The 18,958-nt window shown below is 31.7% G+C and overlaps 1 protein-coding gene across 3 annotated transcripts in view; it reads right to left on the bottom strand.

Moving 5' to 3' along the window:
- Positions 1-947: 947 nt before the first annotated feature.
- The window catches only part of Ipk1 (Inositol phosphate kinase 1), a 209,439-nt gene continuing 191,428 nt past the window's right edge, over positions 948-18,958 (bottom strand). For all 3 annotated transcript variants that reach the window (XM_076380313.1, XM_076380314.1, XM_076380315.1), the window contains 5 exons: positions 3,775-3,974; positions 2,534-2,947; positions 2,170-2,376; positions 1,571-1,923; positions 948-1,289 (listed from right to left, as the gene is read on the bottom strand). In XM_076380313.1, the coding sequence (XP_076236428.1) occupies positions 1,082-1,289; positions 1,571-1,923; positions 2,170-2,376; positions 2,534-2,947; positions 3,775-3,974 (1,382 nt within the window). In that variant the 3' untranslated portion in view covers positions 948-1,081. The remainder of the gene's footprint in view (positions 1,290-1,570; positions 1,924-2,169; positions 2,377-2,533; positions 2,948-3,774; positions 3,975-18,958) is intronic.

Here is an 18,958-nt window from a genome sequence, read left to right as displayed (position 1 = left end):
ATATGAAATCTTACAGTTTCTAACTCGATCTCATCTAATCGAATAAGCAATACTCCATTAACAAAAAATAGCCCATAGCTTATTATAATGATGATACTGTATTTATAATTTGAAGCAATGAATGCAGATCCAAAATATTTTTTCATAATTATACCATTGAAAGATTAATGGTATTTAAATATAAAATATATATATATTTTTAATAAAAGAATATATCCTTGCTTCGTTTTGCAATATACCCATTATTTATTTAAAATGTATAATACGGCTCTAAGGAGCAGTCCTATGCAAGTGCTCAAAGCTACTTTTATTTTCCCAGACAGATTATTTCTTATGGTTTTTAATACTTATATCTCTCACGATAAATTTAGTGAAACATTGTTTAAAAAGGTGAGAAGATAACATTTCGACTTTATTAAATGACAGAGAGTTAATTGCTTGCTAATGTGGCAGTGGGAAAAAGTAAGTCTCGGATGCTTTAACTAAAATACTTCGAAGTATAACATACCTTTAGTAATTTTTACGTCAAAAATCAATAATGACACAAGTATCCATATGCGAAAACCAGTTGAAAATAAGTAATCTATCACATATTTTTGCATAAACCACTTGATCATTTTCCCTTTTATGCCATACGTAATAAATATGGAGGACGCTAAAAATTACTCTTTACAGTTTGCATTATTTGTCGCCTAAATCTTAAGATTTAAATTGCATTTTTGTAATGACTTATTTATAAGGAACAACATATTTAGCACTATCATGAAGGAAAACCTTGAATTTTTAATTTAACAATTATTTTGTATCTTTGGCTTTCCTAAAATTTCAATTGCAAAAAATATTATTGAGATCATCTAAAATAATTTTTCCATTGTTTGGAATACAAGGAAAAAATATTCAAAAATTGTACCTAAATCATATGAAGTATATACTTGAAAAGATTAATATTGGCACACTCATTAAAATAGAATAATACTAATAAAAACATGATCTAAAAAGTATAACAATTTTAAAACAAGATATCCATAAAATACAGACGTTAAAAATTACATAGCTCTTAGCTACTTGAATATTGCATTAGTTATTTGTTGAATAACGATTGGCTTTTTACCATAAGTTCCTCTTCGAGGATAGATATTACAGAGTTTAAAACACTAGTGTCTCGCTGATGATGTTTTTCAATACAAAGAAGACTTTTCGGATCCAAATCTGATATTCCAATGTTACAAAGAAAACTCTGCTCATCTGATAGTCTTATAACGTCTTCATGAACACCAGATGTTACATTCCTGCAAAAATAATAAATTAATTAATATAATGATAGGTAAAATATTAGTATTTTTTATTTTACGTTATTTGTAAATGATATTTTTGAAATAATTTCTTATCGATGAATAGCATGTCTACTATGTATTAAAGCTTATGATATCATATCCCTTTTATCGTATGAAGTAATTTAATGTGAATTAGCTTTTTATATTCTGTAAACTATTTAATCATTTTTATATTAATTTACAATGTTAAATATTTCATTTTTATTTTCGAAATAAAATATACTTCTACGACTTACGATTTCAATTCACGAAATGCTATTAATATGGAACAATCTCTAGCACACGAAAACAGAAGATAATTTTGTAAGCAAAGAATGCTCTCACTATTAATTAAACCATTCATTTCCATTTCATGATAATGTGTTTTATCCCCATTGTACATTATGTTTAATTTATTATACGATAAATTATTCTCCTCTAAGTGTATGGTTTGAATTGTTGATTTCGATATATGAGGAACAGTTTCATTAGGCCTGTTGTTCCTGAACCATCCAGATTCTGAATTGACGTTTTCGTTTTCATCGTGATCATCATCGTGCATCGATTTCTTTGAAAGCGATACTTCTTTGATGTTTCCTGTAATAGTTTTCTGAAAATGAAAACAAAAAATAGTGTAAGAATAATAATAGTTTAATTAATACTTTTTATCATTGAAATTCTTCGGGCCTTAAGTATAAATACTCTATTTATTCATCTATTCTAATTATAATTCACTTTTTCTGATCAAAAACAAAAGTGAAAGAAATTAAGAAAATGATTCGTAAAATAAAAAGAATAACATGCAGTTTATAATAAGTAAATACTGAATAATATGGAAAAATGAGAATTTACTTACTGCTGATTTATAGACAGATATTCGATGATCATAAAACTTCTGTCTTTTCAATAAACTAGAATATACCATATCATCCGTTAAAAACAGCCGAAATTTTGAATATACATTATAAATAAACTCTGAATTAATAAAGGGCAGTTTCTGCATGTGAAGAATTCGCTCCAGCACCGAGTTATTTGGCAATGTTCCACCTTCTAAATTGCATACCTGTAAAATTATTGGAGAAATTTATAACTTATTGCTTTATTTTAATAAATATTAAAACATAGCAGAGCAGCCTTCGTTGCATCAAAAATCTGCTTTAAACGGCATTATTAATAATGCTCAAAAAACAATTACAAAAAATAAAGAATCGATTTTTTACCTCTCCCGTGAAGTATAAAAGCTTTTTAGCCTTTGCAACTAAATCCATATTAATATACGGTGTTGTTTCAAACTCTTGTCGAACAGGTACGTGTAATTCATACATAGGCGATGGTTTAAATTCATCTCGATCAAATGGACGCAAGAGAGCAGCGCAAACCAAATCGCAAAATTTGTCGATGTACTCTTTGCTGGTGAGGGCGTCAGAATTGCGAAACCACTCTGTCAGAACGCATTCGAGGTCGCTTGAAGATGACTCTTGATCGTAAACAACTGTGCCTTCTTTAAAAATCTTTAGATTATTTTGTGGAGACGTCAGGAGCCCCTTTAATGCAAACTTCATGCGTTCCTCCACTCCAGAAAAGAGATCAAGTGGACAGTAAGTACTGCGTGCTGTGATGGCTTTCTTCTTCAGCTAAAATAGTAGAAAATTATAGTATGTTTGCTGGATTTAGTTCACGGTATTCAGGATTTTAAATGATTTAATCGTATGCTGTTTAAAAATATGAATATTGAGGGTACCCATGAATCAACCTATTTTAGATAAGTAAATTAAAACAGCATATTTTTATGAAAAAGGAATTTAAATTTACCAACGTAGCGAAAGATCATGAATAATGATGAGGATTATATAATTGATAAGATAAATAATAAAAATATGCAGTCATGTATAAGGTGTTTGATAATAGGCGTTAGAAATTTTAAAGAGCGATTCTACGCGCCAGAATAGGACAAAAGTCAAGAATAACAAAATTGTGTTTGGGGCTTCATTTCAGAGTTATTAATTATTACAAAGCGCCTGAAATTCGCATGAAACGTCTGACTTGGGAACTACATTCTACCGTCAGCGTGCACTAGCCAGGTCAGACACAGCAAAGTCAGTAGAATAAGCACCGAGTCTGACACATTTTAGGCGTTTTTTCAACAATTATTAATAACTCGGAAACGAAGCCTGAAATAAAATTTTATCTATTTTCATTTTCGTTTTATTTGAATACGTAGAATCACCTCTTATAATTTGTGACACCTGTCGTCGAACACCCTGTATGTGTTTGCCTTTGAAATAATTATCTATACGTATCCCTAATAAATTCATTTACAATATACAAAAGACTCTTCAGAAGCAAAATTTGTATTTTTCTTCTTCCTAATTATTACTCCAAATAATTCTTTTTAAATCGAAAACAGTTAAATAATATATGAAAGTTACGATAGCATGGGATATTTAATCATTGGTATTACCTTATAATACTGCGTTAAACAATAAGGACATTTCTGTAACTTCGGCTCGGTGTCTCTCAAATATCCTTGCTTTGGCTTAATTTCAACGCAAAACGTTTCCTTGCTTCGAAACAGATTAGGATCGCATTTCGTTCGAAGAAAAGTGTAATCTGGGAACTTGGTGGCGTAAGTTTCCGTAATTGCTTTATAGCGACGTTTATCTGAAAATTAGAAAAGGGAAATGATTAAAAAGAAATGCTTAACTATTCACACTGTTTACTTGGTTCGCAAAATCCATTAGAAATTAAACTTCGAAAAGTGAAAGGAAACGAAAATACATTTCTTTTTATATTTAACTATATACTATCGTTATTTAAAGCTAAAAGAGAAACTGAAAAAAGGTAATGGATGTAAAATGAAAGTTGACAAAGTGTCGATCTGTCACCTGTTTATTGACAGCGCCTAAATTCATAAGCGACATAAAATGTGAAACGAAAATAGACGCGTACAAACAAGATTCGGTGACCTGTAGTATAAAAGTGAAAGAGAACAAATTATTTCTCGAACGTGACAGGTTTTGAACTGCAATCATCGATACGAATGCTGTCGATTGCGACTTTCTTAAAAGGTTTGCCAACACTTTCAATTTCTCGAAACGGTCGAATCGCTTAAAGGTAAGCCGCCTTGGATATTACAGTGTTATCACTAAAACGATATTGCGCGCTGACGATATAAAGGTATCGATTTCGTGTTACGAAACATCATCCATGGTGAGCAGTTTGTATATTACGTGCATGTGAAGATGATGAGATGGATTTGGCTATTATGATACCAATTATGGAAATTTCAATGCTAATATAATCCTCTTTAGATCACTGGAAGGTCATTTCTGTAAGTTAAAACTTTACTAATGAATTAGAAATATCAATGCTTTCAGTAAGTTGCTGTTTTCTAATAGTAAAACAGATTAATGTAGAATTTATAAAAAAATAAATTCTCTGTTTCAATTTTGATCATCGTTGTATATTTTTATAAAATAAAACGTACGTACAACACCTACTAAAAAGTTTTCAACCAAACGCAACTATAAGAAGGTAGTTCAAAATATTGTACATAGTTTTTGAAATGTAAAATACTATATCAAACTGACCTAATATTCCCATGTGTTTTATTTTCATACGATAGCATTTTATATTTAAAAACCTACAATATTTTTAAATATCGTCTTATTATTGCGTTTCGTCGAAAACTTTTTGCTAGGGGTAGTAGTATTAATTTACAGTTTATTTAGATTATTTTAGAAACAGCAGTATAGTTCATTTAGATTATTTTAGAAACTACGAATAAAGGAAACATTGTTCGAACAAAAATTATTTTTATTAAAAAAGTCAACATATGATCATATTGATTTTTTCTGTAGGTAAAGTCGCCTAAGATTTATAAAGGTCATTTCTGGTTTTTTTAAATGGCATTCTATGTTTTGTTTGTGTATCATCTGATAACAGCTCTCAAGAATACAAATACATGTAACATAGGGTCAATCAAGGTCATGTAGACTTGTACTATAGATATTTGTTTTCGTTTTAAGAGCTGCTATCAGATGATAAACAGAGGACCATAGGATACAATAAAAAAGGTGACCTTAATCTCTCTTAAGCGATTTCACCTACAAAAAAATTGATATGACCTTATAGTAATCCCTTTAGTATCAAACAATTTTTGTTTGAGAAATTTTTCTCTTATTCTTATAAGTTTCTAAGCTAATCAAAATGCTAATCTTTACTGTGAAACAAATGATCAATACCTAAGTAGAAGAGTTATTTTTTCTTAACATTCTCATCTGGTTTCCCTTTCCCTTATTTATAGTAGAATTAATTAGTTACACTAGTTCACGCTAGCATTAAACACTATACAGATAACTATAATTTCACATGGAAAGGCTTTTCAATTATTTTCGTTCGTAGTCGCGAAAGGACGAAGCAGTATTGAAGCAAGAAAAAACCGGATCTCTTTAGGACGAACACACATTCAAAGGTCTTGAACAGCCACTGCAACTTCTCTTCTTTTTACTAACTTTTTCCTTCGGACTTCTTGATTGCCTGCTTTTACGCCCTGCCTGCTCATCTTTGTCCAAGGCTCTCTCTTTGAACGTTTCGAAGTTGTCCCTTTGATTCTACATGAGTCAGTCATCGTGCAACATTTTCACATACGTGTCCCATCCCCACAACACCACTATGACAAATCAAATATTTTCAATTTCTCAGTCTTCGCTTGGCTGAATTTTTAATCTTTGTTCAATTGCACAGAGTATCTTCATTTATAATTTTAATTAAATTACATTGATTTCATTAAATGAAGATAACTGTGCAACTTTGTGGAAGAGATTTCCTTCTGAAACCAATTTATGCACCAATAGCTCGTTTTAGCTTTCCCAAAAGTGAATGTGATGAAAAATAACGCAAGACAAAAAAGGAATTAGAAAATAAGAAAAGCTGCAAGCTTATTTTGCGAGAGCACTGTTATTTACTAGTATTAGATTAGGAGCAAATGAAATATAAATGTTTAGAAACCTGTAATATATTACTTGCAGCAATCATTTTTACTTCTTTTAGCTTCTCACAAAAAAGCTATCGACGACTATGCTCACCATTATGTGTATATTACAAAATTAGAGCATTCGTGATAAAATACACGTACATTGCACTTGTTGCATTCGCGTGTCCTTTTTTTCGGATACTTTCTCTCCTTACATTTTCCAGGGCAGTTTTCCAGTCACCTATTTTTAGAAAATGAGCACATCGTGCCAGACATGATATTTTTGCGACTGGACTACCCACCATGGTGAACGTTTATTTTCAATCTTGAAACGAGGAATGCGCAAACAGAGGCCAGTTCAAGATGAACCATGTGCACTGGCCCCCTCGTGCACTTCTGCATTTAGATGTGCAATCATTTGTAATACGTCAAGGCTCTCTTGTACTGAAAAAGTGGTGCAGTTTCACAAGGTTAAGATGCAGGACAATAGCTGATACCTTTCTTCTACCATTTAATCATAGGCACTTAATTATTCACGATTAGCATTTGTAAATAATTTTCACTAGTATTGACTAAGTGATTGAAAATTTCAAGATTTTATGTAGATAATTTAAATTCAACGTTTTCAATTTATTATTTTGGCTTTTAGAGTATATATAGACTCCCGATTGACGATTAACATGTTTTTGAGTTTAACTTATATCTATGATACTACATTTTGGTTTTATCGAAGATGAGTCACAGTAATTTTCAATATTATAAACAAGTTTGCAGACGAGTCTTTTTTTATAAATGTGCACCGATCCAAAGGTGTAGATTCACCTCAAAAAACCGTGATCATTAATATTTTTACATCCTGTGTATAGACAATTGAAACACTTTGGTTATAAATAATTTCAAATTACACCGGATATAACGACAAGGAAATATTAAAGAAATAATATTATTTGCTGCAATTAGAGTAGTAATGCTGCCTTGCTATGTGGAAGTAAGTTATACCGAAATATAATTTATATATTACTTACCTACACTACATTTTATGACTTTTATATGAAACTGGAATATGGAAATTAAGAATATAACCGAGTAGATAATTCACGTGATAAGTACTGTATTATTTTCCCTTCCATTACGTTACCAATTACAATAAATTCCAAGTGGTTTTAAAAAGCTCATACTACCATAAATTTAAAAAACTCTAAAAATATTAAACACGTATGCCATTCATTTTTTGCCAATAAATAAATCGAGAATGTTGACAATAATACCTGCTTCGCTAATATTATTCATATTTAAATGCATAGTTGTATGGCAAAACCTCTCTCTTAAAACGAGGACTACTGAACAAACGGTCGCGATTACTAGAAAGCATAAACTTATCCTGCACGCGATAAAACATCAGGTTTGCTTTCGTGCAGGGCTTTATCAAATTGGCAATCGTGAAACGTCGCGCGTCTTATCGTTTTCGCCAGAGATCCTTTTTATGCGCTTCAGGAGACAAAGCGTTACCTGCTTCGGTAAATGAGACGGGCGGAAGAATTACAGGATGCATGGTCGGTTGATTCGAAGGGTTACTGGGAAAATGCTAATCGTGCATATTTTCCTTTCCACGTGGCCTCTGTACCGTGAATACAAAAACTTTGTTTGGCTTAATGAATTAACTTTTATAGAAACCTTCAAATTTATTATTATTATGTTTATCGTATGTTGATGCATGCTCATTATTATGCTCATTATTTGTCCATAATAATAACTTAAATACTCGAAAAGAAATACTCAATTACATATAGATACATATATTAAAATAAGTGCTTTTCTTTGAGTGTGTTAAATAAGACAGATGGTCTTTAAACACTAAATATTTCTTTCAATTAGTAAACAATTATCAAAAATGAGTCATGTTCAGACAGCTGTTCGTTTTTCTAAGTGTCGAAGCTTTGTAACCTTAGAAACTGCGATTTAATAAGCAAATTTATAAGATTACTTATCTACAGTAATAATAACATTTAATATGTAAAATTTAAAATATGTGAAATAAAAATATGTAATATGTAAAATTTAAGCTTGTAATCTTAGAAACTGCGATTTAATAAGCAAATTTATAAGATTACTTATCTAGAGTAACGCCAAACATTTAATATCAATATTGCTTTATAAATATAATATACCTACATACGTAAAGTAATTTAGTTTTAAATTTTTCGTGTCATATTAGTATATAATTATCACTCGTTTATTGAGATGAATTTTTTAACTTCATATGATAGAAACTGATGAATTACGAATAACTGGAGTATAATCATTAAACCACAAATTTTTATGCAATATTATATTTTCATAAACACAGCTAAAGAAATGAAACAAGAATAATTATTTGCTTCACCTTTCAGATACTGCAATTAGCAGTCTAATTTTCATATTTTCTATATTTTTGAAAATTACATGCACTTTATAATTTTGTATACATTTCAAATTTTTATAAATGTATAAAAGTTCACAGTCTAATGATGACTATGTGAAAGCTCGCTAATTTTATATGAATTAAATTCTCATTAAAAAAGCGCTAAAGTTTAGCTTCAGATTGCTCCAAATAGTGCAGAAGACATAAATTTATTTTTTCCGAAGATGACATAAAGGTGTCACAGTTCAATCAATTTTTCCCTTGTCAAGATTTGTTCCTTACTCCTATTCAGTTAATTACCAACATATACTAACATCTATTTCACGATATATTACGTGTAGTGACATTAGACGCCTTGACCCTAAGTCGTTGAACGGTTTCGATGAAAATTCAATCAACGAGAATTATTAAACTTGTTAGACTGTACGGTAGTCGCCTAGTACAGTTAGCTTCTACGAAGAACGTTCAACAGAATCGCGCAGAGTGTAGAGGGCCTCTCGAATTGTCGTCACACGAGACGGTCCGTATTTTCTCGAGAAGCTCTGCTAGACAGGAAAACGAAATCCGAAACTTTCGTTTCCAGGCCACTTTACCGAAGGAAATCGTGCCTAAACATGAGCTGCCCGGTTGTCAACTGGCCGCAGATACTGTTCCTGATAATATCGATCGTCCGTTCTAAGCCGCAAACCATTGCAACTGGAATAAAAACGTTCGAACGAAACCATCTGTACGTCTGTATGGTGATGGGAGTTCGAATCTCAATTTCGAAGAGATTCGAAGCTTTTTGTGATTGTGAAGATTCGAATCACTTCGAACGTGATTCGAAGCTTTTTGAGATTGTGAAGATTCGAATCACTTCGAACGTGATTCGAAGCTTTTTGAGATTGTGAAGATTCGAATCACTCTGAACATGATTTGAAGCTTTTTGAGACTGTGAAGATTCGAATCACTTCGAACGTGATTCGAAGCTTTTTGAGATTGTGAAGATTCGAATCACTTCGAACATGATTCGAAGTTTTTTGGGATTGTGAAGATTCGAATCACTTCGAACATGATTCGAAGCTTTTTGAGATTGTGAAGATTCGAATCGCTTCGAACGTGATTCGAAGCTTTTTAAGATTGTGAAGATTCGAATCACTTCGAACATGATTCGAAGCTTAAAATTCTTCAAAGTTCTGGAAGACAACTCAAACTTTAATATTTTATGGTAACAATATTGTTTGGGCAAAGATATATACTGGAAATGGTTCTGAGATATTGAATTATTATTTCTCAAGACCTATTGAATCTCTAAGAAATTCTAGAACTATCAAGACTTTCAAGAGTTCTACGTTTGGAAACATGTTCGAAGTGACTCGAATTTTTCGTCGTATATTATGATTCGAAGGAGTTCGAAACGCTTCAGTTGCCATCTCTAGCTGCAGGTAGTGATGGGAGTTTGAATATTAATTTCGAAGCGATTTGAAGTTGTTAATGACTATGAAAATTCTAATCCTTCGAATATAATTCGAAGCCTAAAACTCTTGAAAGTCATGAAAGACAATTCGAATTTTTCAAACAGTATTTAATAATTTATGGTAATAGTACTGCCTAGACAAAAATACATATTGGAGATGCTCTTAAGATATTGAATTATTACTCAGCCCTAAAGAGCTATCAAAACTCTCACAATTTTTGAAACCATCAAGATTTTCGAGACATCTAAATTTCAAAACTTTCAAAACTAGAGATCTATTAAAAGTTCAAAATTCGAGACTTATTAAAATATTCAAAAGTTCTAAGCTTCGAAACATGTCCGAAGCGATTTGAATTTTTCATCATGTATAAAGATTCGAGGCGATTCGAAGTGTTTCAATTGCCATCATTACATCCGTATATACATCCTGAATTGTTTCCATCAAATTATGTAAATGAATCAAATTATTCTTCTGCGTTGGGAATCAGACTATTGCATTTACGTATATTTCCTCGTTATGAACTCATCATCTACTAACCTTATTCCTTGGAATTATTCTTTTATCCTCGTTTACTTCTACCTTTAATAAAATTCAAATTAGTTTCTTTACTTTATTTAATCACCATACGTTGAGTTCGAAAAGTATCTTATTTTACAAGCTCGTTACTTTTACCGAGTCGTGAGTCTTTAGTAAGTCGGGAATAAATATTATAAAAGTATAGATACTTCTATATTTTTGATCCTAATATTATTATAAAAGTGTATAAAAAATGAACATACACTATATAAAATGAAGCTTTATATTATGGCAAAGTGGTTACACCAAAAAAATGGTAACAAGTTGTGTAAAAGTGTGTGCACGCAGAGTTTCATTCCTTGTAACTTTCTTATGCAAATGATGCTTTAAACTATTTTCTTTCGAGAAATATTGTAATGTTTGATGTATATATAATCTTAGTAATAAAGTTTTTCAATCAAATGGTGGCAGTAATCATAAAAAGAAATTATATTTCCTGTTTGCTTTCATGTGGTGTTACGAAATTCTCACGAAATAAACCATTAATTTCACCGTGGTAAATGTAATCTAATATTAATATTATTTTACGCATGCAGGAAATATCGTTATTAAACTCTTTTTTTATCACTATGGTACTATATTTCAAAATTATGCCGTGTATATTTCAAAAGTCTCTTTCTTTATTCAATGTTAAAAATTATTCTATTAATCATTTGAATTAAGAAAAATGATAGCGAAACATTAGTCGAAAATAGTATTTTTGTCTGTTAAATGGATTTATATATTTATCGAAACTGAACAATATTCGTGTAAAATTATCTAAAATAGGTCATGAGATAATCGATGTCAAAGATCAGCTGATAGGTAGTCACCTCATTGTTTCTTCACATAAGACCCTCAATATTCATTTTTTGAATATTAATTTTATAATTGATGAAGGTGAAAATTCGAGAAAATACTTATGCACATCTGGTCACACCTAGTGCCAAATTATTTCAGAATTATTTTACTCGAATAGGTAAAGTAGTACATACTAAAAGATACTTACTCCAAAATAAAGAACATAAACTAACAATAACAAACCTTCTATTTCTTTTGCTTTTAATAATAAAACTGGCAAAAATAATTATACAATTTTTCAAATAAAATTTTCATTAGCAATTCTATTAATATATACATATATTAAATTAAAACATACTATTCATTATTATTAAAGTCAGTATTATTAAACAAAATAATAACTGATATAATAAATCAATCAATGGCGAAAAAAATGAAATTAAGCGACAAGTAATTTCAGCTCAAAGAAATCTTTGGTACTCTACGTATGTATATAAAACATAAATAATAATCTCGTGTAGTGTATCTAAAGATGTAGCTCTTGGAAAACTATGTTAACCTTTATAGCACAATACTTTATGTCCTGGGCTCACATAAGTGCGATAGTACGAGTTTCTGTAATTTCAAACACACCTGCACCAGGAAACTTAATACAAATTACGACGCTGCTCCTCCGATCCCAGCTCTGAGAGATCATGAGTCATGAGAAACGGGAGTTGGCACGAACTGTTACCTCACCTTCACATATAATAAATCTTGTAGAGGAAATCCTTCAATTCTATCAAATTATTCTAAATTTCTAATTAAATATACGCTTCTATAACTGCAAAAATGATTTTATCAAAACTCTTCTGTTCAAACAACAGCTACCTTAAAAAACAAGCGTGTAATGACACTTAGACAGTATTTAATATTTGACAATAATAATAAATACACTTATATCAAATAAAATTATGTAAGAAAATATTTATTAAACCCATTTATTTATTTAAAGCTAATTAAATCCTTCCTTTCTTCTAATTTTATAAGTTTGTTTTCTTCCTAAATTATTCCAGCTACAATATGGATTCCCTAATGTATACAAAATTTTGTTCATTAACTCTCAAAATTTCAACCATCGTCTTCGCAAGAAAATGCATTTGCAAGATGGAAGTTGCTGTTTGTGAAATGTTTATTACAATATTCACTGTTTGCTGCAATGCACATTGACTAATTGGCATTTTAAAGCGCGACGAGGGAACTATCGAAAAACGAAGTCCAGATGAAGTCTAGGTAGCTCATTAAGGGCAGCCTATTCAGGCTTCCTGTATAACGTGTTTTCTTCGTAACTCGAGCAGTTTCCATTCTCCACGAACGGTTTCTCATATCGTTCTAATTTCTTTCCTGTCGGCTCGACGTAGGTATATCTCGTGCGAGCAGGTTTCTCGCACATCTCGCGAGTTTCAAGACCCAGCTTCTCTTAAATTAGAGACCAGAAATTGAAAATCCAGTTACTTGCAATTGCATGCGCGCACAGTATCTCGTCAGTGTGTTTATACAGTGGATTCTTAAATGTACTATTTTTAATTACAGTAACTGCACTGAATTAGTTTCGCCTATTCAGGGAGAATATATAAAAATATAAATAACTTTTATCCTTGTTCTGTTGCTGCGTCTCCTTGATTTTTAAGTAGAATTTATTGACAAGTTTGATAAATGGTTATAACGTTTTTTGTTATCCGCATGGAAATTTATTCCTGCTTTGGGGCAAACCTAAGAGATAACTTTATGATAATGGTGTTCGTATCTTCTAATGATAACGATATTCTATTTGTAACAAATTGTCTTGCTCCTTAACAATAGATTTTCTTACGTTTTCATGTAGAACTTCTCGATGAGTTTAATAAATGATTGTTACACTTCAGTACTTGTTTTTTTAATTCTCGTTTTGGAGCGGAGCTAGGCAATTCCTCTTTGGAGTTAAAAATAGAACTGATTGTGAGGAAGTTTTCTAGTTGATGTTTAAATATTTCACTATGTAATTTTGTTACTAATCTTATCAAACGTGCACACAAAATTAAACTGTATAAAATATGGACATGAGGTTTGTCTAAAAGTAAATAAGTACATATTCATGTTGACTTTTCAAGCCTTCTGGAAACACGATATTATTTTTTATTCTATTTATTCGTTTGAAGATAAGGTAATTGTTTTAGTATGTTGTTTGTTTGCTCCATATTTGTCTATAGAGAGGTTTTTATAGAATAAAAACAATTCATTTTATTTTATAATATAAAATGACTCTCTGTGGTGTAAGCTGATTCATGGTTCGAAACTATATTAAAAAGGCAAAACGTGGCAAAATATCGTACGATATTTTTGAAAAAATTTATGTCGCAATAAAAGAAGACACTGTCAATAAAGCAGAGTGCAAATATGTACAAAATTGATAAAATGACTTTGTTGAGAGACATTAATGAAAAAGATAAGGAAGCTGATATAAAAGTAGGTTATTCAAAACATCATCAAATTGCAATTTTAAATTGTTAACATTTTGCAAATTAATTTTTTGCAATATTATAATGAAAAATAAATTATATTAAGATCAATAAAATACAACTAAATTTTGATTAATAAAATTGGAAATATAAACATAAAAAGAAAAACATGATAGGGAAAATTGATACAATTTTTATTTCATTAAATTAACGTTCGCTTATTTTTTCTGTACATATTTCCCTCCAATTTTCATTTATAATATACAGGATGAGTTTGGTAACTGTATCACCTGAATTTTCCTGTAACCTATTTGTCGTATGAAAAACTGTTTTAAACGAAAGTTGTTTGATATAAAAAAAAATAATAATTAAATTACATGCTCCTTTTAATACCAAACAATTTTCGTTTGAAACATTTTTTCATATAACAAATAGTTTATAAAAAAATTCAGGTGATACAATTATGTACGTAACTCACCCTCTATAAAGAGAAAATTAATAAAAGCTATAAAATTGAAAAACGAATGAACTTGTTCTAGACTCCCTACAAAATCATTGTATAAAATTGAAGATCGTGTCTCTTCAAACAATATTTGTAAGTACTCTAACACCTTCTCAAACTAAAGCAATACAAACCACAAACGAATTGTATCCACTAAAGTCTTGTTCAGATTAGTCAAGTTACTTGACAAATTTCAAAACTTAGTCAAGTTACTTGACAAATCTCAAAACTTAGTCAAGTTACTTGACAAATTTCGAAATTTAGTCAAGTTACTTGACAAATCTGAACATGCTTAGCCAAAATAGAAACTTAAAGAAATGTTTTAAGTCGCTTAAAACAGTACGCCCACATTAGTCAAATTACCCCAAATCACTTGCATTCAAACCACTTGAATTCAAGTAACTCAACTAATCTAAACAAGGCTTACAAACCAACCGTCTTAAAAAATCCTACACCCACGTAATCCAAGAAACCAAACCCCAAAATTCAGAAGCCTAAAATATAGCAAACCAATGCACACCGATCAATCCAAATAACCAAAGTTCCACAATTCCTTTAATCCCCTCCTACACATTACCATATTAACACTAGAATTACCAGAGAGATTAAAATAACTCATGTGTTTATTCTTTACCTACACAAAAATACCCCATTTTCCCTATTAACACTTTGACTGCTACGTCGAAATCACATATTTCGCTCAGGACGCCATGGGAGTATTTATATTGGTGGTCACAGGTGACCCCTGTGGCGCCTTGGTAACGATTGATAACGACAAATTAAAACAAGTCTTCCTTAAGACCAAGTGCTTCGGTCACCAATGACCACCGTGGCAGTCAAAGTGTTAATGCTGAATAAAACTAAGTAACTGTGCAAATAAACCAAATTTCTACGATTCATGAACTCTCAGACAGCTACAGTTGCGGCACGAATGTCGACGAAACTGGAGGCACGCAAGCCTCGGTAGACCCAGCGTTAAACTTCGCCAGAAATGGATTGTCTTCTGGCGCGAGTTCGCAGAAGGAAAGCTGCTGGCGATACGACAGAAGGAAACGGGAAGCGACGAACGGTGCCTACGCTTCTGAAACGCCAATAGCTGTCTCTTATTTCACGCGCTGTCCGACAATATCTCCGCGCTTCCGGTCGGGCAATTAATTCGTCGGGGAAAAGGGATAGTCCGCGTGGAAACGGTATTTAAGTGACCTCGACTGGCGACGGGGGTGACTCAATAGGCCGTGCATCAGCTTTCCCGAAGGAGAATTCGACGGATGTTGCCCTGGGGTCGTGCCCTTTTCGTAGGAGTGACGGATCGCGTGTGTGTATCCCCGTGGAACGTGTGAACGGTCTCGTGGAGGCACGAACCAGCACGAGGCTGGCTTAATGTCTTCTCTCGAGAGCGTCTGGCGACGTCGCCGTCCTTTCGAAAGCGCGCAGCTGCAGCTGCAGCTACCGTGTGGGCCGACAATGAGGCGGCCTCCGCAAAATGCACGGCCGTAAATTTTCGTTGGCCCTTCAACCGTCGCCGTTCAATTTTTATACGGTCGTTCCCTTTTCCCAGCCCGAGACCATTAACACTCCGCGAGATTTTATTGGCTCTTGGCAGTGGAAATTTTTGAACTTCGCGATTTTCGACCTTTTTGAAGGACTTTCTGATAATTAGGAATAGCTGTTGAAGAGCTCGTAATAAAAGCTTTGTCATTTTTTATCCTCTTTTTTAGGAGAGCAGGAAATGTACTGTAGCTTCTTTTTGTTTAATTAATTGAAGTTCTTTTTAATAAGATATTCATGGGTCACGTTTCATTACAGTAATGGTCATTGAATTTGCACCACCTTGTAGATACTAATGCTTTCGGTTTAACTGTCACGTGAGGAGTAATCGTCTGTGTTATTTGTTATTAATCTAATCCTCTTTCTTTATTTCAAATTTTGTTTTGTATAATTTAGATATATTCAGGTATCGTATGTGTAATTTTCATATTCAAGAAATATCTGGTATTTTTAGTGTCTGTTACAATTTTATAGACCACTATTATATCTTGTAAATCTCGTTCCTCAACACTAGAATGTGTTCTTTTAGTTAAAAAACTGTAAAGTCTGATGATAGTTCTTTTTGTTATAAGAAACCTAACATATTTACGCATTTATAGAAAGCTGCATGTATTAAAAAGTGCAGAATATACATAATTTGTAGAAATATATTGACTATCAGAAGTACTCGTTATGATATTACTTCTGGAGGATGAAAAAGATCTCTATTTAGATTCTAGTTTATTAGTCGTAATTAAAAAGATATGAATTTGCACAAACATTCAAAGACTAGTTGACTTTTTCCATTGCTTAAGTTTGATTGAAGTTTTTAAGGAGGAAGGTCAGGTTGAAGATCTGAGATACAGTAGAGTCATTTATATTAAAAGTTCACCATAAAGAGAAGGAATGCCAATTTTAATGAATTTTGAGTTATTATTTTGATACATGAGAAAATATGAAGTTGTTACATATTCAAAAATAAATATTCATTTTCTGAGAAATTTAAAACATTCCTTCTTTTAACAATTATTAAAACCACTATTACTTCCCCAAAATTCACTAATAAAATTCAAACATTCAATTTCACCTTTCCAATTCAATTCAATTTAGATGCAACTCTATAATTCAATTCGCACGAAATAATTCCTAACGAGTCCTTAATATTAATATTTCTCCTTTAAAGGCAACTACGTCTAATTACAAGTTGTATCTAGTAACAACCACACCTTCTACTCTACGCCAGACACGAAGATTAGACACGTAAAAATTGACTTTCATGTTCTAACTGGATTTCCAAGCATCTCTATTTGAAATCCAGTTACGCTGCTGTTTTTGTCGCGGACACGGTCACGTTATCTGATCCTTAACTCGACGTTCCGCCTAGAAAGTCATCCATGCGATGCATATTCATCTGGCAGAAATTGTACCATCGTTTTGTTAGGTCGATCTTACAGTAGCAGAAAGATCCAGTTTAGAAACTCGGGGCAGTCACGCTTCGTTCGAACCTCGTAGGTCGCAACCCACGCGAGTAACGCAATGGTATCATTAATGCGATTGAAGATGGACTGGGGAGGAGAACCGTGACCCCCTCGCTGTGAATTCACGGCGATGACCAGGGGAATGAATTGTGTATAGGTTACGAGGAATATTACTCGATTTCCTTGTCCCTTTGCAACTCGAAGGATTGAGTCTGATTGAATCAAATGAAAAAGAGAAAATTGCTGGAGGACTTGTTTCAATGATAACATTGAAATTGGATTTTCTGATGTGTATCAAATAGACATTCGATTATTATGAATTTTTCTTTTGAGTTTTAATGAGAACAGACTGTGACTTGAAAAAGATTTTGGAGTCTGAGGAAACGCAGAGTGCAGAGAGTGATGAATGTATATACATTTTACTCTACAGATAGTCTAATCTAACTCTGTACCTTAGAGACAGACTAACTCAAGTCCATTTTTTTTCAAAATTAAATTTTGTGCAGGATCTTATTGCTTTCTCTTCATTCTATTAGAATAATAGAAATTTAATTCAGTTACGTTATAAGTGAAGGATATTTAATTGTGTAAACTATGTCAAATACTATGTTAAGAATTGGGAAACCACATTTGTTTTTCGGCTCTCCTGAAAAATAATAAAAAAGGACTTGGGTCACGTTGGCTCCCAGATACAGTACTATACTCTATAGTTGACTCGATTAAAAATGAAAACCAGAACTATTTTTTTGATTTTTATAATACACAAGGCAATATAATAGAAGATTTGTATTGCTTAACGAGATACGTGTAATCCTACAGATCATCTTCTTGTAATCGTTTATGTATTGTATTTAATAAATACCTTTGTATGGAATAACAATGTGTTTTATATTTCATTAAATATGTTTTTAGCTTCTGCAACCTATTACTGACATGAAGCATAATTTGAAACGTATCTGTAACACTTTTCATACCCATTTTTTAATAACACAAAATCCAAGTAAAAAAAACAATAGCTAGTAAATATAAATCTATCCATTAAAAAATATTATTACATTAGTTAATATGTTTTCATAATTTCAAAAAGGTTATAAACATCAAACTATTTCCTATACCCCACATTGAATTTTTAAAATTTGATGATAAATTTCGGTCAGCCTAAATTCAACTACAACTTAATTTTCTGTGTATTTAACTTTTTTTTTACAGGTAAAATGATACTCATTAAATAATTTTGTCCATAAAATCTCTATTGCAGTTTCTATATAACTAAAAGTATAGAAGCGAACGTTTTCACATAGATTAAAAATAATAGTAACTTAGAGCTAAAAAAAAAACAGTTCAGTCGTATCAACTAACTCTTATTTCCTCAATCGTTGGCTCGATTCGATTCTGTTCGTACACGTAATCCCTTCCGGTTGGAATTATATACCTCTTATGTACATATAATCAGGTTTCAAGAAATATTTGAA

This window comes from Calliopsis andreniformis, chromosome 6, assembly GCF_051401765.1.
Source record: "Calliopsis andreniformis isolate RMS-2024a chromosome 6, iyCalAndr_principal, whole genome shotgun sequence".
Lineage (NCBI taxonomy): Eukaryota > Metazoa > Arthropoda > Insecta > Hymenoptera > Andrenidae > Calliopsis > Calliopsis andreniformis.
The sequence above is the reverse complement of the archived record's forward strand: the minus strand, read 5'-3'. Positions and strand labels throughout refer to the sequence as shown.